Source organism: Macaca fascicularis, chromosome 1, assembly GCF_037993035.2.
Source record: "Macaca fascicularis isolate 582-1 chromosome 1, T2T-MFA8v1.1".
In the NCBI taxonomy this organism is placed as follows: domain Eukaryota; kingdom Metazoa; phylum Chordata; class Mammalia; order Primates; family Cercopithecidae; genus Macaca; species Macaca fascicularis.
Genome location: NC_088375.1, coordinates 164,875,497 through 164,896,598, shown reverse-complemented (window position 1 = coordinate 164,896,598; position 21,102 = coordinate 164,875,497). Strand labels below are relative to the sequence as shown.

The 21,102-nt window shown below is 34.8% G+C and overlaps 1 protein-coding gene across 21 annotated transcripts in view; it reads left to right on the top strand.

The window, feature by feature from the left end:
* The window catches only part of LRRC7 (leucine rich repeat containing 7), a 553,605-nt gene that overhangs the window by 226,679 nt on the left and 305,824 nt on the right, over positions 1-21,102 (top strand). For all 21 annotated transcript variants that reach the window (XM_074003903.1, XM_074003898.1, XM_005543054.5 and 18 more), the window contains one exon: positions 2,528-2,645. In XM_074003903.1, the coding sequence (XP_073860004.1) occupies positions 2,528-2,645 (118 nt within the window). The remainder of the gene's footprint in view (positions 1-2,527; positions 2,646-21,102) is intronic.

Sequence of the window (21,102 nt, the reverse complement as noted above, 5' to 3'; positions counted from 1 at the left end):
TGTTAAAATGCCTTTTTAATTTATTTGCCAATTTGTATTCTTCATAGTTATATTAAGAAGTTCACTGTTTTATATTTGCAACCTGGATTCCACTGAGACTGTTTACCTATCTGAAGTTCCCAATCCAGTGAACTACCACTCTCATCTGGAATTTAGCGTTCTCTTTATTTCCCTTTTAATTATCTACGCAGAATTTCAAAAATATTTCCTCAGTATATACTATGTACAGGACACTGTACCAGCCACTTTGGTGTATAGAAGGAAGAAACTGGTTGATACCAAGATAGATCAGGCATGACTCCTGCCTCCATCATCTAGAAAAGTAAAAAATAGATTACTATATAGGTGTGCCTCTGTATCTGGTACATAAATATTAATAATAGTTTACGTTATCAAGCTTTACTCTGTGACAAACACAGTCTTACATTTTCACAAGTACCTTATTTCATCAAATTCAAGGCCATTGATTATAAGACACATCAATATTATAGTACCATTAAGGAAGAAAAAATACTCCTTAAAAATCATAACTTACTCCTGACTGCAGGGTGCATTCCAAATATCAAAGCTGTTAATATGTGAAAATATGTGTGACTTAGAACTGATGAATCTATTGACTCATATAATTCTCTCAGCAACTCTTCAAGTTAGGTAACGTATTGTTTTCATTTTAGAGGCAAAGAAACTGATGAGTTCAAAGATATTATGTAACTTGCCCAAGATTGCACAGCTAGTAAATAGATGGGTGGAGATTGAACACACGTCAGTCTGATTCCACATACCATATTCTCAGCTTCTACACCAAGGAGATCTTAGATTCTTTTTGTTACAGGCTGTTCAGAAGTTTCTGTGTCTTTTCTTTCTCATGTGACTTCATTTAAAGTTGAAAAAGAATACTGGGACTCTTAATAGTGGGACTATTAATTCTTGAGCTCATTTCAGAATTTAGTTGGGATGATGAGACAAATTTATAAAACAAACAAATTGTGTTTTGAAAATCATTATCCTGAACATGGCTTGAAATGGTTGTATAATAGTGATCGGACTAGAGAGTTGTTAGTAAATCTTACCAAAATCAGTCATAAGACAATTGATTTTTTTAAATCTACGTATCTATAACTGACCACACTGCATGCAGATATAGATGTAATAGTCGTAACAGAATTATAGAGACTGGAATAAGTATAAATTAACTTTTACCAAGAGTGTAGGCATCTGTTTTCCTATTTATTTAGAAGGAAAATTAATAGTGGAAACTATCCATCAAAGTATGCATCCAAGTTCTCTTTTTGGGGTTTCATAAAAAGAAATAGCAACATTTATGTCTGAGATATTGACAATTAATTCTACACTACATGAAGTGTTACAAATAATCTTTGTAAGGCACCAAACATGACCCAAAGTAAGAAACTGCATTATTTCATATTAAGTAACAACCAGCCCAATTTATTTTTTAAAGGCTAATGAGTTAAGACATAACAACCATGTGCTACATTGTTTTTGCCTATAAATAACAAATTACATGTAAGAACAAATGGTAGTTAAATGTACTGTAGGCCAATTTCATAGTCACGGATACCAGACTTCATCTGTGGAAATTCAGCAAAACAGAATTAGAAATGTCAAACAGAAAAGATCTCATTAAGATAATTCTTCCAGAAATGAATCAAAAATTCTGTCCCAGATGTTCATATCTGGCAGGAGTCAAGATGAATTGGACAGAGCTAAACCATCTAATTTATTGTTTCTCAAAATATGATACTGCAAACACCTATGTCAAAGCTTCCAGATCACTGATGTGCTTGTTAAAAATGCAGATTGTTGACCCCCTTCCAGGACCTATTTGGGTAAAGCTCAAGAATTCACATTTTAAAGAAGCATCTGCCTCAACCAGTGAATATAAGCATGCTGGATTTCACAGCTATTACTTTAACACTTGGCTCTTTCCCACCTAATCCTTTGGACTGATGGCAGAAATGAAGCAATTACGAGTGATTTTTTTCACCAAATATCAGAGGTTAAATGTCTCATGCACCTTATGAAACAGTTGGGGGAGGGAGCACAAAAGAAATGTGAGCTCAGGTATTCCAGTGTATTGCAGTTTTTGCATATTAGATAAACAACTGTTTAATGTGATTCAATTAAAATAATACCTCATGAAATCTAATGTGGTCACAGAAAAACAGAACTGAGGTAATCCTGGTAGCTGTCAGAATAGAAAAGAAGAGACAACTCCAGAAGTTACTTAAAAGCAAAAGCAGTCAGTGGGGATTCAGTAGCCAATTGAATGTGAATGGTAAAAGTAGGGGCAAGAATCTGGGTAGCAGAAAATAGAAGCACTAATATGGGAATAGAATGTGAAGCCATTCAGAAACAATTGAGAAGATGAGTATGGAGGAAAATGAGGCTTTTATAACTGGTTCTTTTACTACTACATATATAAACATCGTGACTTTAATTTTGTTACTGAGTTTATGAATGAATTTAATCAAATTGAGATCTAATTAATGATTATTTTCTATTACAGCAATTGTTCAACTGTCAAGCTCTACGAAAACTAAGTATTCCTGATAATGACCTTTCAAATCTGCCAACCACTATTGCTAGTTTAGTTAATCTTAAGGAACTCGACATCAGTAAAAATGGTAAGACTTTTCTCTCATCATAAAATACGTGGAATTTTTTACTGAAAATGTGTTTTAATGTCTTCTCTTAGCAAACAATCTAAAATATTTTTTTCTTTGATTTTGTTGCAACTGTAGTTTAATGCTCTTGTAAAGTTAAATCCTAAATTTTAAGTCCAAGACAGACGTCCTCTCTCTCCTCCTCTTACTAATGTGCTTGACTCATTCAAGCCTTGTTTCCCTCTGCATTCAGATATGTGATATAATCTTTTCTATAATAATTTACTGCCCTCACAAAGTTGACTTCTGTCACTATCAGAGTGAAATTTTTTCTCAACATGTGTCAAATATCACCTGCAAAACAAGGTCTACCCGTTCACCCTATTTGAAAATATACTCTTAATTTCCCTTACTGGGTTTCTGTTTTTTCCCCTAGCACTAACCATCCTCACAATATTGTATAATTTACTTATTTCCTATGGTTATGGTATATTTTCTCCTAACTGAGAATGTAAACTCCATTTCATAATAGGAAGAATTTTTCTTTGTTTTGGTCGCTAATGTGTCCGAAACATCTAGAGCAATGCCTAATAAATAATAGGAATTTAGTAGTTTTTGTTATATTCCTGGACAGACTTGTGTATCTGGTGCTTTTGTTGATGATAATGCTGATGTTGATATTCAGGTTGATTATATTTTCTCTTGAGTATTTATGGGAGTGACTTAGAGCTTCAGAAAGTCTCTTGCACCTTGTTCATTCATTAAATCTTCATTTCCTTTCAAATGAACTCAGCTCTCCCTTTTGTTAGCAAGGATCAGTCAAAAAGGGTTATGTCTAGTACAATGAGGATACAAAATATGACCCCTTCATCATTAAGGAAGTCCGTTAAACTTCCTGTGTGTGCACCATATCTGCACAAGTAGTACTTTGGTAATTTATTTGGTTCTATTTAGTGCCAAGGAGACAGGAATGCAGGCATGAACGAAACAGATCCTGCCCTCATGAAGTTTACATTCAAGTGCGTTGCCCATTAAACAGGTAATTGCAGATGTTTAAATAAGCACTTTTGTGTGAAGGTGCATTCAACATGAAGGGCATGCCTAGAGAAGGATGCAATGCAATCTTTGTAGTTAGGGAAGGTTTTCCTAAGAAGTGATAACCAGATAGGATCAAAAGAAGCTAGGTAAGATTGGCTTGACATCCTAGGAAATAAGGATCTGTTTTGTGAAAGGCCACCAGACAAATACCTTGGTCACATGTAAATATAACTTTCCTAAGAAATTTGGTGCCTTTAGAGCTCCATGACAATATCTCAGTAGCCTTGTCTCTGTTCGTTTGACCAGAACTCTCCTCCACAAATATCTGCAATGCTCATTTGCTTATCACCTTCAGGCCTTTTCTTAAATGTACTGTCAACAAAGCCCTCCCAGACCACCCTATTTAAAAATAAGGTACTGCTGTTATTACTCAATAGAATCACATTCTACTCTTTCTTTCTTTTTCTCATATGAAAAACTGACCCAGTGTGTATTTAAATTATTTATCTATTGTCTGGAATCTCCTTACTAGAATTAAAATTCACTGATGGCCTAAATTTTTGGTTGTTGTTTTGTTTACTGCTATATCTCCATTGCCTGAAACAGTGTATGTCACATTTAGGAGCCCAATAAATATTTATTCAATGAATTCATGAATGAATGATTGTTCTGAAACATGGAAAACTTGTTGAAATTTACCAGTGTGAAGTGCTAGTGATTTTCTTCAATTCAAGTCTTTGAGAGTAATTGAGAAGTTAATAGAATCACTGTGGATAAGACTGACACTCTCAAATAATCAGTGAAAATTATAAAATACTATACAATGAAGTACTTAATTATAAAGCACATGTTACAATTATAAATTCTTAGACAATCAAAGATTAATTAAGACTGCTGTATTATTAGGGAAGAGTTCAAGTAAAAGATGTGGCCTGAAGATTTTCATGAAACACTGTAGCATCTGAATAAAGACAGTATTTCAGCTGAAGGAGACGATCAGAACATAAATAGGGGACATAGACCTCTTTCTACACCAACTCGACTTGCCACTTAGAAGGTTTTCAGGAAGAGTTCAAGTAATTGCCTGAAGATTTCCATGAAACACAGTAGCATCAGAATAAAGAGAGTATTTCATCCGAAAGAGACAATTAGAACATAAACAGGGGATACAGATCTCTTTCTACACCAACTTGACTTGCTACTTAGAGGGTTTTCAGGAAGAAAATTCTAAAAGTAACATATGCAGATGTGTAAAGAGAAGAACAACTAAGTTTTGACCCATGGAAAGATGACCTTAGGGATACCATACTTTGAGAACAGATTTACCTATTTGTATAGATTGGTATTTTGGTACAATAAAACAATCACTACTACCTCCTTATTTATATACATTCACACTTCAAATTTTATTTTTGTTATGATTTCTGAGAAATAGTATATGGACAATTATCACATTCCTTGATTTTCAGGCAGGATTAGCTGGATAGTCCAAGTAAAGAAAAATCTACCTTATTTTTGAAGAAGATTTGAAAATAGTTTATCACCCAATACAAACATGAAATTCCTAAGTGATTTGACATTTTTGTGAGCATGTAATAGTTTCTGGTGTCCCTCTTACATCAAGAAATGTTTGCTCTTAGAAAGTGAACCACAGGTTATATTTTTTCAACTCAGAAGTATCTGTAAGCATCCTTAGAAGTTTTTGCAACTATTAGGGGCTTTTAGTTATGCTTATGATTCTGTATAGTCTAGAAATATTTATGCAAAAAGTCATGCAAAAGATGGTGAACCACTCTGCAATACTAGTACAGTACTATAGGCTTGATGAGTGTAGTGATAGCAACCATTGCTAGAACTTACACAAACAGTAAAAGATTTCATCACATCAGCCATTTCAGAAAGCCATACCTAAGAAAGCTGTCGCTGCCTGGCTCGGTGGCTCATGCCTGTAATCCCAGCACTTTGGGAGGCCCAGGCATGGGGATCACGAGTTCAGGAGTTTGAGACCAGCCTGGCTAACTTGGTGAAATCCCGTCTTGACTAAAAATATAAAAATTAGCCAGATGTGGTGGCACATGTCTGTAATCCCAGCTACTCAGGAGGCTGAGGCAGGAGAATTGCTTGAACCTGGGAGGCGGAGGTTGCAGTGAGCTGAGATCACGCCACTGCACTCCAGCCTGGACGACAGAGCAAGACACTGTCTCGGGAAAAAAAAAAAAAAAAAAAGAAAGCTGTCACTGATTCTGTGACAGAAAACTAGACAGTTACTTAAGGAACATAATACATTCTTTGGGAATCTGTCAAGTGAAGAAAGAGTAGATAGCAAAAAAAATAAGTGTAGTGTCAGAACCACAGTTGACAATTTGGAATAGCCCTGATGAGAAAGAGGCAAGACCTGAGAGAATACAAGCAGTATGAGTATTTAGGGACAGGACATACTAGAGTATTTTGAGACAGAGACTCATTCAAATATTAGTCAATCTAGGTTAAAATTACCTAAAATGTGCTTAAATTAGATGAGTGAGCCCTTAATGAAATTAATTCACTCTAAGGTCAAGGTTCAATCTGATCTTGATTGTTGATGTGGCCTCCTGCTTTTACTTTTCATGTCCAGTTCTTCTGCCTGTAATCCTGATCCACCATTTTTCCTCTCCATAATTCAAAAATACTATTTTATATTAAAACCTTTAGATAAGTGAACTATTGTGTACAGAAATATATCTGCACAATTTGAGTAAACAGATGTTATCTCCCTCTCTAACCACAACTCCAACTGGTCATCGTTCTTCCACTTCACGCTCAGGTAGTACCAGATCGTAATTTCCAAATGCATCAAGCTGGTTGCTTGTGACACAAGGAATCATATTATCTTCTCTACCCAAAATACCCCTTCCTCCCTACTGTCATACCCCATCAACCAGACAGAGTCCTCTTCACCTTTCAAAAGACATTTCAGCCTGGTGCGGTGGCTCACGCCTGTAATCCCAGCACTTTGGGAGGCCGAGGCAGGCAGATCACCTGAGGTCAGGAGTTCGAGACCAGCCTGACCAACATGGAGAAGCACTGTCTCTCCTAAAAATACAAAAAGAAGAAAAATTAGCCGGGCGTGGTGGCGCACGCCTATAATCCCAGCTACTCAGGAGGCTGAACCCAGGAGGCGGAGGTTGCAGTGAGCCAAGATCGTGTCATCGCACTCCAGCCCGGGCAACAAGAGTGAAACTCCCTCTCAAAAAAAAAAAAAAAAGAAACAGATATTTCAGATGTCATTTAGTCTAGGAAACTTCCCTGACACTGTATAGTAAGGAGAATGAATTCCTTCTCCCTCCGTGATACTTTTTTACATTGCATGTGTATTTGTTTTGAACTTATTTCACTTTTTAATTTAATTTCTATATATTTGACTAGATAGTGAGACTCTTGAGATTAGGGGCTATTTTATTTATTTCTCTGTTTGGAACTACTAGCGTGATACCCAGTATGCATGGTAGGCATTCATCAAATGTTTGGCAGGTAAATAAGAATTATATAGAGACATTCCTTTAAAAATATATAATGGGTGCAGCACACCAACATGGCACAAGTATACATATGTAACAAACCTGCACGTTATGCACATGTACCCTAGAACTTAAAGTATAATAAAAATAAATAAATAAATAAATAATAAAAATATATAATGTGTATTTAATGACATTAGGCACCCAACACAGGATAAGGTCCCCATCCAAATGTTTTAAGTGAGTGCTGGAAAAGATAGAAATGACGCTGTGATAAGTAATGAGTAGCCACTAAAGTCAGCTCTAACCTGCCATATAATAATAAATTCAATGTTTTTGTTCCTTAGAATAATGACTACCTCTTGTCAAGCTTTGGCCTTTCGCCTGAGCTTCGGACTAGAATAACTGACTTAATGTTGGGCATCACTACAATTTATTCCACAAACACTCCCAATATAAAGTATTGAAAACCAAATTCATTATTCTCTCCAACCTGCTTTTCCTCCATTGTCCAGTTCTCTGTTAATGTTACTGTGATCTACTCAGGTTTTCAAGGCAAAAATTCATTCTCTTCTTCAACTTCCATATCCATTCAGTCTTCAACTCCTGCCAAATTTACCTCCTAAATATATGGCAGGTCTTTTTCCTTCTTACTGTTCTCATTGTTACATTCATAAACTAGTCCCATATCTCTTTCCTAGATTACTTGATGGCCTCCTAATTGGTCTCAACTCCATTATTGCCACCACAATTACCAAACCCATTCTCTGCAAAATAGCTTCAGCACTCTTTCATAATTTCTAATATGACAGCATTACTCTCCAACATAAGATACATCATTTGAACTGGGGTAGAATGTAGAGTTCCTAACACAAATTAAAAGTACCCGTAATTGACCTCTATTAATTCCTACATTCCATCTGCCAATCCCACCACGCATGATTTGCACTTCCTTTTTTTTGTTGTTGAGATGGAGTCTCACTCTATCACCCAGGCTGTAGTGTAATGGCGTGATCTCAGCTCACTTGCAGCCTCTGCCTCCCAGGTTCAAGCAATTCTCCTGCCTCAGCCTCCTGAGTAGCTGGGATTACAGGTGCCTGCCAACACGCTCGGCTAATTTTTGTATTTTTAGTAGAGATGGGGTTTCACCATGTTGGTCAGGCTGGTCTCGAACCCTGACCTTGTGATCTGCCCACCTCAGCCTCCCAAAGTGCTGGGAGTACAGGCGTGAGCCACTGCGCCTGGCTGATTTGCATTTTTTAACTTTATGGCCTAGATACTGAAGAGCTTCCTCAAATAGTGAATCTTTGTGACTCTATTTACATTACTTCCTCTTCCCTCTGACTAAATCATTTTTTACACCTCTTTTTACCTGGTTCAATCATACTTACTATTCAAAATTCAATTCAGTTGTTATTGTTTCCACGTGGCCTCTGACCTGACTAAATTAAGTCAAGAGTCTCCCCTCTGTACTAATACACCCTGTGTATTGTCCATCCTAACACTTAATATTGTATTAAAAATGCTTGATAGTTACATTAAAATATTTGTGCACCTTTAATTTTTAAACTATTTTAACGTTTTAAGCATGAAGAAAATAACGTGAGGCACCAATGTACCCATCATGGAAATTAAAGTGTTAATGTTTATTATAGATTTCTTACTTTAGGGGTTTTATTAGTAAATAAAAGGTTAGAGAAACTTGTAAATGCTCATCTCAATCCCTTCCCACTTCCTCCCTCTCAGACTTAATGTCTTTAAAATTTCAGTGAAGTGCTACCACACCATATATATTATTCTTGAAGTTTTTCATTCTATATTTTCTAAGATTTGTCTTTGGTATTACTTATACCAGAAAATTACCAATGTCCCCAATGTGCCATATCTTTGCCACACATAGGGTTATTAAATATATTAATTGTTGGCCAATCAGATGGCTATATAAGAGTAGCTTGGTACTTTATATTTCCCTAATCACTAGTGAAGTTGGCATTTTTTTCTTTTTTGTTTTTATTGGCCAGTTTAGAGTCTCTTTCTTTACATTGTCTCTTTGGGTTCATTTTAGTTTTGAATGTTTGTCTTTTAGCTTTTTGGTGACTTGAAATATTTATATACTCTGAATGCTAGTTTTTTGTTGTTGTTGTTGTTGTTGTTTTGGTTTTGGTTTTGGTTATGTGGGCTACAAATATTGTCTCCCAATTTGTGACTTGTCTTCACTTTGGCATGCCATTTGTCATAAAGAAGTTGCCAATTTGTTTTTAAATTTTATTTGTATCTCTTTAAGGGATACAACAGTTTAGTAAGATGCACACATTGCATAGTGGTAAATTCTGGGATTTTAGTATAACCATCATCCAAATAGTGTACATTGCACTCATTAAGTAATTTCTCATCCTTCTCCCCACATCCCACCTTACCACCTTTCTGAGTCTTCTATGTCTATTAATCCACACTTTATGTCCATGTGTACACACTATTTAGCTTCTGTTTATAAGCAAAAGTATGCAATATTTGACTTTCTGTCTCTGAGTTGTTTTACTTAAGATAATGGCCTCCACTGACATCCATGTTGCAGCAAAAGACATGATTACATTCTTTTTTGAACTGCAGGCTAATATTCCATTGTATTTATGTGCTACATTTTCTTTATCCATTCATTTATTGATGGACATCTAGGTTGATTTCAAATCTTTGCTATAGTTTGCAAATAATTTCTCACATTCTGCCGACTTTCTGTTCATTCTGTTGATTATTTATTTGTGCACAGGCTTTTTAGTTTAATTGTCTCAATGTCTCTTTTCGGTTTTGTTAATTCTGCTTTGGAGCACAAAAGCTCAGAAGGTCTGAAGTCATGAATTATTTGCCTAGTTCAATGTCCAGACGTGTTTTCTCTAGATTTTCTTCCAGTACTTTTATAGTTTCATGTTTACATTTAAGTCTTTAATACATTTTGAGTTGATTCCCACATATGGTGGGAGTTAGGGTGAGTTTCATTCTTCTGCACATGGCAATCCAGTTTTCCCAGCAGCATTTATTGAAGAGGGTGTCCTTTCCCCATATTATGCTTTTGTCAACTTTGTCAATATCCATTGGCAAAGATATGTCACATTATCTTTGACTTTTTGACTCTATTCCATTGATATCTGTATTGATTTTTATACAAGTACCATGTTGTTTTTGTAACTATAGCCTTGTAGTATAATTTGGGAGTCAGGTAATTTGATATTTCCAGCTTTGTTCTTTTTGCTCAGAAATGTTTTGACTATTTAGGCTCTCTTTTAGTTCCACGTGAATTTTAGGATTGGTTTTTCCCAATTCTGTGAAAAATGGCATGCATATTTTCATATGGATTGCATTGAGTCCATAGATTGCTTTGGGCAGTATGGTCATTTCAACAATATTAATTCTTCCAATCCATGAGAGTGGAATGTTTTCCCATTTCTTTGGGTCATCTACAATTTGTTTCACCAGCGTATTGTAGTTTTCTTTGTACAGATGTTCCAACTCCATGGTTAAATAGATTCCTAGGCATTTTATTCATTTGCAGCTATTGTAAATGGGATTGCATTCTTGATTTGTTTCTTAGCTTGTTATTGGTGTATAGAAATGCTATTGATTTTTGCACATTAATTTTGTATCCTGAAATTTTGCTGAATTCCTTTTTCAAATCTAAGCATTTTTATTTTTATTTTGTTGTCATTTATTTATTTATTTATTTTTATTATACTTTAAGTTCTAGGGTACATGTACACAATGTGCAGGTTTGTTACATATGTATACTTGTGCCATGTTGGTGTGCTGCATCCATCAACTCGTCAGCACCCATCAACTCGTCATTTACATCAGGTATAACTCCCAATGCCATCCCTCCTCCCTCCCCCCTCCTCATAATAGGCCCTGGTGTGTGATGTTCCCCTTCCCAAGTCCAAGTGATCTCATTGTTCAGTTCCCACCTATGAGTGAGAAAATGCAGTGTTTGGTTTTCTGTTCTTGCGATAGTTTGCTGAGAATGATGGTTTACAGTTGCATCCATGTCCCTACAAAGGACACAAACTCATCCTTTTTTATGGCTGCATAGTATTCCATGGTGTATATGTGCCACATTTTCTTAATCCAGTCTGTCACTGATGGACATTTGGGTTGATTCCAAGTCTTTGCTATTGTGAATAGTGCCACAGTGAACATACGTGTGCATGTGTCTTTATAGCAGCATGATTTATAATCTTTTGGGTATATACCCAGTAATGGGATGGCTGGGTCATATGGTATTTCTAGTTCTAGATCCTTGAGGAATCGCCATACTGTTTTCCATAATGGTTGAACTAGTTTACCATCCCACCAACAGTGTAAATGTGTTCCTATTTCTCCACATCCTCTCCAGCACCTGTTGTTTCCTGACTTTTTTAATGATTGCCATTCTAACTGGTGTGAGATGGTACCTCATTGTGGTTTTGATTTGCATTTCTCTGATGGCCAGTGATGACGAGCATTTTTTCATGTGTCTGTTGGCTGTATGCATGTCTTCTTTTGAGAAATGTCTGTTCATATCCCTTGCCCACTTTTTGTTGGGGTTGCTTGTTTTTTTCTTGTAAATTTGTTTGAGTTCTTTGTAGGTTCTGGATATTAGTCCTTTGTCAGATGAGTAGATTGCAAAAATTTTCTCCCATTCTGTAGGTTGCCTGTTCACTCCAATGGTAGTTTCTTTTGCTGTGCAGAAGCTCTTTAGTTTAATGAGATCCCATTTGTCAATTTTGGCTTTTGTTGCCATTGCTTTTGGTGTTTTAGACATGAAGTCCTTGCCCATGCCTGTGTCCTGAATGGTATTACCTAGGTTTTCTTCTAGGGTTTTTATGGTATTAGGTCTAACATTTAAGTCTCTAATCCATCTTGAATTAATTTTCTTATAAGGAGTAAGGAAAAGATCCAGTTTCAGCTTTCTACTTATGGCTAGCCAATTTTCCCAGCACCATTTATTAAATAGGGAATTCTTTCCCCATTTCTTGTTTTCCTCAGGTTTGTCAAAGATGAGATGGCTGTAGATGTGTGATATTATTTCTGAGGACTCTGTTCTGTTCCATTGGTCTATATCTCTGTTTTGGTACCAGTAACATGCTGTTTTGGTTACGGTAGCCTTGTAGTATAGTTTGAAGTCAGGTAGTGTGATGCCTCCAGCTTTGTTCTTTTGCCTTAGGATTGTCTTGGAGATGAGGGCTCTTTTTGGTTCCATATGAACTTTAAAGCAGTTTTTTCCAATTCTGTGAATAAAGTCATTGGTAGCTTGATGGGGATGGCACTGAATCTATAAATGGCCTTGGGCAGTATGGCCATTTTCACGATATTGATTCTTCCTATCCATGAGCATGGTATGTTCTTCCATTTGTTTGTGTCCTCTTTTATTTCACTGAGCAGTGGTTTGTATTTCTCCTTGAAGAGGTCCTTTACATCCCTTGTAAGTTGGATTCCTAAAGGAGTCTTTAGGGTTTTCTAGGTATAAGATCATATCAATAGTAAACAGAGATCATTTCACTTTTCTTTTCCAGATTGAATGCCTTTTATTTCTTTCTCTTGGTTCAGTACTCTGGCTAGGACTTCTAATACTATATTGAACAGAGTAGTGAAAGTGGGCATTCTTGTCTTTCAGTTTTTATAGGGATTGCTTCCAGCTACTCCCAATTCGTTGTGATGTTGGCTGTGCCTTTGTCATATATGATCTTTATTTTTTTCAGGTATGCTCTTTATATGCCTAGTTTGTTGAAGGTTTCTATCATGAAGGGATGCTGAATTTTGTCAAATGCTTTTTCTCTGTCTATTGAGATGATCATATGGTTTTTGTTTTTATTTTTGCTTATGTAATAATTTGCTTTTATTGATTTGCCTATTTTGAACCATCTTCACACACTTTGAATAAAACCAACTTGATCTTTTTGATGTGCTGTTGGATTTGGTTTACTAGTATTTTGTTGAGAATTTTTGCATCTATGTTCACAGGGATATTGGTCCATAGTTTTCTTTTATTGTTGTGTCCTTGTCTGGCTTTGGTATCAAGATAATATTTGTTCTCTAGAATGAATTATGGTGAATTCCCTCCTTCTCAATTTTTTGGAACCGTTTCATGAGGATTGGTACCAGTTCTTCTTCATAGGTTTGGAAGAATTTGACTCTGAATCCATCTGATCCTGGAATTTTATTTTTGAGGAAATGTTTTATTACTGATTCTATCTCACCACTCATCATTGATCTGTTCAGGATTTCTGTGAATTCCTGGTTCAATATTGGGAGGTTGTATGTTTCTAGGAATTTATTCATTTCCTCTGGAATTTTTAGCCTGTGAGCATAGAGTTATTCATGGTAGTCTCTGATTATCTTTTCTATTTCCATGGCATCAGTTATGTCTCCTATTTTATTTCTGATTGTGTTTATTTGGATCTTCTCTCTCCTTTTCTTGATTAGTCTAGCTTGTGGTCTATTATTTTGTTTATCTTTTAAAGGACCAACTTTTAATTTCATTGATTGTTTGTTTTGTTTTCGTTGTTGTTCTCAGTATCATTTAGTTCTGCTCTGATTTTTGTTATTTCTTTTCTTGTGCTGTGTATTTGGTTTGCCCTTGTTTTCCAGTTCCTTGGGATGAGCCTGGAAGCTAGTTTGTGACCTTTATATTTTTTAAATATAAACGTTTAATACTATAAACTTCCCTCTTAATACTACTTTTACTGTATTCCATAAGTTTTGGTAGGTTGTGTCTCCATTTTCATTCATTTCAAAAGTTTTTTTTCTAATTTTGTCTTAATTTCATTATTGACCAAATATTGTTCAGGGGTATATTGTTTAATTTCCACTTATGTGTAGTTTTGAGAGTTTTCCTTGGTCTTCATTTCTAGTTTTATTCCACTGTTGTCTGAGAATATACTTAATATGATTTCACTTTTTAAAAATTTATTGAGACTTGTTTTATGGCCTGTCATATGGTCTATCTTGGAGAATGCTCCAAGTGCTGATGAGAGGAATATATATTCTGCAGTTGCTAAATAGAATGTTCTGTATGTCTATTAGGCCCGTTTGCTCTAAAGCTGAATTTAAGTCCACTGTTTCTTTGTTGATTTTCTATTTTCAATAATCTAAGTGTTATGAGTGAGGTGTTGAAGTCCCCCACTATTATTGTATTGCATCTATATCTTTTTAGGTCTAGTAATGTTTGTTTAATAAATCTGGGAGCTCCAGTGGTGAGTGCATATATTTTTAGAATTATTACATCTTCTTCTATAATTGATTCCTTTATTATATAATGATGTCTTTCTCTGTTGTTTTCACAGTTTTTGATTAAAGTCTGTTTTATCTGACATAAGTATAGCTACTCCTACTCTCTTTTAGTTTCCATTTGTGTAGAATATCTTTTATCATCCCTTTACCTTCATTTTGTAAGTGTCTTTGCTTACCAGTAAGGTGAATTTCTTATAAGAAGCATATAGTTAATTCATGTTGCTTAATCCATTCTACTAATCTATATCTTTTAAAGGAACATTTTATTACTTTACATCCAAAATTAATAATGATTTCTGAGGCTTTTTTTCCTGTTGTAATGTTGTTATCTAGTTGTTTTGTGGGTTCTTTGTTTCTCTCAATGTAGCAAAATGTATTACTCTTTAATATGTAATTTTACAAATTATTTAAGAAAGTCTTCCCTACTCTAATATCACAAAGATATTTATCTATATTTTCTTCTAAAACTGCTTGTTTTTCTTTTCACATTTGGATATCTAATTCATTTGCAATTTATTTCAATGCTCTATATGATCAAAATTTATCTTTTTCTATGTGAATAGATGATTCATTGTTCCAACAGCCTTGTTTCCCCCACTGATTTGTAATTCTACCTCTTTTGTATACAAAAAGCTTTTTCCCAAACTATTCATCCTGCTTCATTGCCTTATTTGCCTATTCCTATGCTGTTACAACATTGTTCTAATCACTATAATCTAATATTCAGTCTTAGCATCTGAAAAGACAAGTCGACTTTTTTTGTGTGTGTGTGTGGTTTTCATTTTCAAAAGTGTTTTGCCATTCTTGATACTCAATTCTTCCACAGGAATATTAGGTTCAACTTGTTGAGGTACATAATCTATTGGAATTTTCAAAATTGGCTTTAATTGAAAGGTTAATTTGGGAAGATTTGACATCTTTGGCATAGTAAGAGTTGTAATTCATGAGCATGGTATCTCCCTTTATTTAGGTCTTACTATGTGTTGTTCTGTAAAACTTTGTGGTTTTCATCAAGAATATGTACACATTTTGTTATAGTTATGTTTAAGTACTTTAAGTTGTTAGTTTTGCAAATTGTATCACTTTTTAAGAAATACGTTTTCTAATTTTGGTTGATTCTATATAAAAACATTACTAATTTTGATGCTTTGATTGTACATTGAGCTACAGAGCTGGATATAAATTCTAATACATAACCAGCAGATTCTTTTGAATCTTTATTATAAAATCATTTAATCTACCCGTGACAATATCATTTCTTTCTAATCCAATACCTTTATTCTTCTTGAGTCACTTTTTCATAAATTACAATCTAATTAGGAAATAATCTATTTCATCATACTGGTTTTTTAATTTGTTTTCACATATTATCCACAGTCTTCTCTTTCATAAATCTCTACTCTGTCTGTGACTGTTTTCTCCTTTACATTCCTAACATTGTTTCCTACGATTTGTCTTTTAGTCTTTTTAGCAACCTTTCCAGAGGTTTTTCTACTTTGTTAATCTTTCAAATAATACTGTTTTGGTTTGTTGGTCTTTTCTATTATTTGATTTGTTTGTTTTCCAACTCATTAATTTCTACTTTCTACTGCAGTTATCATTATTATATCCCTTCTTTTACTTTCTTATTGTTTACTAAATTGTTTTCTAGTGCTCTAATACATTTAGGACCTTTTTACTCATTGTTGTTTTTATTGAAATACATTGCAGACTACACAGTTTTGATGATGCTGAGTTCTTATTAGTTATTGCCTTTCACATTGTGGCCAAGTATATTGTTAATTTCTTAAATGTTTCTTCTTGCTTGTAATAAAAATACATATTCTTTTATTATTAGGTATAGGCTAGAGATCTATTAATAGTACACTTTGTTCTCCATTATATTATAAACTTCTGTAAGACAAATACCACATTTTATGATTTTTACATACTTGGAACATTGAGAGGACCCAATACTTGAAATATTTACTTACTTAGAACATTAAAAACACCTAATGAGCTGGAAATAAATGAACTGGAAAATGAGGTTTTAATCTCTTATGTTCAGTAAAACATATTCTTTCTTTGAAAAAATAACTGCATTAACATTGACCTTTCTAAAGAAATTTTGGTTAATTTTAGTAAAACCTGGTTAGCTAGCCAGCTATCTAGAGGAAATACATAAATATCTGCATTGCATGTAAATTATTCTTCCTCTCTAAATTCTTTTTGTTCCCTAATTATATGCAGCAATCCATGAGTAAATGCATCAGCTTTCTATGCCAATGAATTTTTATCCATGATTCCCCTCATCTTAATTCAACAGTAAAATAAAACTACTATGTGCATCAGAGATGAATACATTTCATGATATTATGATTTCTAAATAAATAGTCCATGCATGTTTGTGAAGATGATACCTGGTCATAATGAAGTAAATTGTTTTATTTTGTATGATAAAGCAAGATAATGAATTATAAGATTTAATTAGGCAGTGATTCTATTTCAAGTCTGATTGCTGATTTTTCATTGCTTTATAGAGACTATGACACTATAAGGACTTTAATGAAAATGAATTAATTTGAAAGCGCTTCCTAATTCTGCAGCAATTAAGTGATTTTTCTCTCATCCACTAAAACTTATTTCTATACAAGAATGGATTTGCACAGCACCATAGTGGGGAAAAAAATCATTATTGTTAGTTATAATGATAGGCAATCAAAATTGAAGGCATTATTATGTGTTTTACCAATTTGCCAACTATTCCACCCCTTCCCTCAAATACATGCAAAACACTGAAGACAAATCATATCCTCTACTTGAAGGATAGGAGGGCGACTTTTTTTTCTCTCAAATACACTAGAAAAAGCATCTATGGGTAATCAGTTAAACAATAGAAATCTTTAGACATTTGAGCACATTACTCTTGAGGCTCTGGTAGTGTATATATTATAAATTCATAAAGGAGTCTACTCTGTAACACCTTGTGTCGGGGAGAAAATGGCACCATACAATTGTTATCAATAAGCAATAAGTGTGTTCTCTGGTGTTTGGCAAATCATTACACCATTTATTTAGAGTAAAGTTCATTATTTTGTTCTATTAAATACCTCACTTTCAATATTGTTAATGAGTTATTTATCTGAAGTGTGATCAGCACTTCTCTCACTTTAAGACTACCTTCCCTTTCTACAGAATCAACTTCTCCCCTTGGTTATAGTGTTAAAATAAACTGAGGATTGACTCCTTCTGTTTCCATTAAAGAACATCATGGTAACAAAACCCAGGGGTTTTTTAAATTGTTATTTCCTCCTGCCACCTTTTTGGCTTGATGCTGGAACTTTTAACTCTTTCTAATATTTTCATTAGGAAATAAAATAAATAATGCCTTATGTGTGTCACTAGCACTTACTCCATGGGAGATAAAACTTACAATCTGGTTATGTACTAAATACAAGGAAGAACACTTCCTAACACTTTTTAAGTCTGTATTGGGTTCTGTTACATAAACTGATCAATTTTCCTAGAGTTGCAGCAGAGCTAAGTGATGAACTTGTCTTCCATGTCTCAGTAGATCCTTAAAAAAAAAAAAATTAAAAAAACAAGCTTAAATGGGCAATGAAGCATTGCGAGTCCTTCCTCCACAATGCCATGCTCCCTTGCAGCTTCAGTATAAACTCCTTGAAAACAAGAATGAACCTTACATTTTTTCTAGATCCACAATAGCCCCTATCGATGTCCAGGCATAGTGAGTGCTCAGTAAAGTGGTAGATTGATAAGGAAGGAAAAAAATCATTTCTCAAGTATGAAGCAAGGTTATTAAACAGTTTATTTCACATAAAATGACTCAATGTGTTTGTTGTTGAAGCTGAGAGAGAGAAAGAGAGAGAGAACAAGAGGAATTGAAATGTCACTTAAATTAACTCATTTAGACTAAGTCAAATTCATTCCTATGTGAACTCATTGTTGGCCACGGTCATAAGCACTCCTCAAAATTTTCCCCAAATATGTTTGTAAGGCAGAATCAGTTGTATTACTGTCTCTGTTGATTACCAGCATGTGGCTTTTCACTTTACGATGCTACTAAAATAGGCAGAGTCTTGCAGGAGATCTTTTAACTCTTCTTGCTGAGATTCCTAGTGAGTTCCTGGCTCCCTTTACTGGAGTGGTTAGAAGTAAAGCAAACCATTCTAGTCTGTTTGCTCTTTTGCTATTTTTTTTTCTCTCTCTCTCTGTCCATGAGATCTGACTGGCCTATATAATTTCTCCCAAATTTACTAACCTGACAGCTGTGTGCATTTTTCTTCTATTATACAATATGTTGCCCTCCTGAAAGCTCCCTATAATCTGCATTTCCTACTCAACAGAGTATTACCCCATTTGCCAAATATCCTTAAGTTGTACAGTTATACCCACAAACTATTTTCAAAATAAAATTAAAGTTTATCCTTTTATATATCCAATTTTTAATATTGTTTTAATCACTGTGGTAATAAATTATCATAACAATGTTTCTTATTGCATTACCATAGTTAAATGAGTGTAATCAATGAAATTTAACTTATCTGTGTTGACTTGAGTTCATCATGGATTTGGTATTGAACCTTCTTTTTAGCATTTGTGGCTGTTTGCCTCTACAAAAAATAAGAATGGTAGACATGAAGATTTCTGGTGTCAGCTTTGTCATTTTTTCTATCATCTTCTCTATAAATGATACCATCAGCTATAATTTCTTCAGGCTGACACCCTGACAATTAAGGAGGCATCTCTTCTTACTATCTCTAATAGCTATTGGTTGAATTGTATATAAAGAGTTACACCTGCATTGGGTACATATATATTTAGGATAGTTAGCTCTTCTTGTTGCATTGATCCCTTTTCCATTATGTAATGCCCTTCTTTGTCTCTTTTGATCTCTGTTGGTTTAAAGTCTGTTTTATCAGAGACTAGGATTGCAACCCCTGCTGTTTTTGCTTTCCATTTGCTTGGTAAATATTCTTCCATCTCTTTATTTTGAGCCTATGTGTATCTGCATGTGAGATGGGTCTCCTGAATCCAGCACACCAATGGGTCTTGACTCTTTATCCAATTTGCCAGTCTGTGCCTTGTAATTGGGACATTTAGCCAATTTACATTCAAGGTTAATATTGTTATATGTGAATTTGATCCTGTCATTATAATGCTAGCTAGTTATTTGCCTGTTAGTTGATGCTGTTTCCTCATAGTGTTGATGGTCTTTACAATTTGGTATGTTTTTGCAGTTGATGGCACCAGTTGTTCCTTTCCATGTTTAGTGCTTCCTTCAGGAGCTCTTGTAAGGCAGGCCTGGTGGTGACAAAAATCCCTCAGCATTTGCTTGTCTGTAAAGGATTTTATTTCTCCTTTGCTTATGAAGCTTAGTTTAGCTGGATATGAAATTCTGGGTTGAAAATTCTTCCCTTTAAGAATGTTGAATATTGCCCCCCCACTCTCTTCTGGCTTGTATGGTTTCTGCCGAGGGATTCACTGTTAGTCTGATGGACTTCCCTTCATGGGTAACCTAACTGTTCTCTCTGGCTGCCCTTAACATGTTTTCCTTCATTTCAACCTTGGTGAATCTGACAAATATGTGTCTTGGGGTTGCTCTTCTCAAGGAGTATCTTTGTGGTGGTCTCTGTATTTCCTGAATTTGAATTTTGGCCTGTCTTGCTAGGCTGGGGAAGTTCTCCTCGATAATACCCTGAAGCATCGTTTCCAACTTGGTTCCTTTCTCCCTGTAACTTTCATGTACACCAATCAAATGAAGGTTTGTTCTTTTCGCATAGTCCCATATTTCTTGTAGACTTTGTTCATTCCTTTTCATTCTTTTTCCTCTAAACTTGCCTTCATGCTTTACTTCACTAAGTTGATCTTCAATCTCTGATATCCTTTCTTCTGCTTGATCAGTTCAGCTATTGATACTTGTGCATGCTTCACGAAGTTCTCGTGCTGTGTTTTTCAGCTCCATCAGGTCATTTATGTTCTTCTCTAAACTGGTTATTCTAGTTAGAAATTCATCTAATCTTTTTTCAAAGTTCTTAGCTTCCTTACATTGGGTTAAAACCCAGTCAAGTTATTAGAGACCTACACAGAGACATAGACACCCACACAACAATAGTGGGAGAGTTTAATAACCCACTATCGATATTAGACAGATCAACAAGACAAAAAATTAACAAGGATATTCAGGACTTGAACTCTGCTCTGGACCAAGTGGACCTAACAGATATCTACAGAAATCTCCACCCCAAATCAACAGAATATACATTCTTCTCAGCACCACATTGCACTTATTCTAAAATTGGCCACATAATTGGAAGTAAAACACTTCTCAGCAAATGCAAAAGAATGGAAATCATAACAAGCAGTCTCTCAGACTACAGTGCAATCAAATTAGAACTTAGAATTAAGAAACTCACTCAAAATTGCACAACTACATGGAAACTGAACAACCTGCTCCTGAATGACTACTGGGTAAATAATGAAATTAAGGCAGAAATAAGTAAGTTATTTAAAACCAGTAAGAATGAAGACATAGTGTACCAGAATCTCTGGCACACGGCTAAGGCAGTGTTTAGAGGGAAACTTATAGCACTACGTGCCCACAGGAGAAAGCAGGAAAGATCTCAAATCGACACCCTAACATCACAATTAAGAGAATTAGAGAAGCAAGAGCAAACAATTTCAAA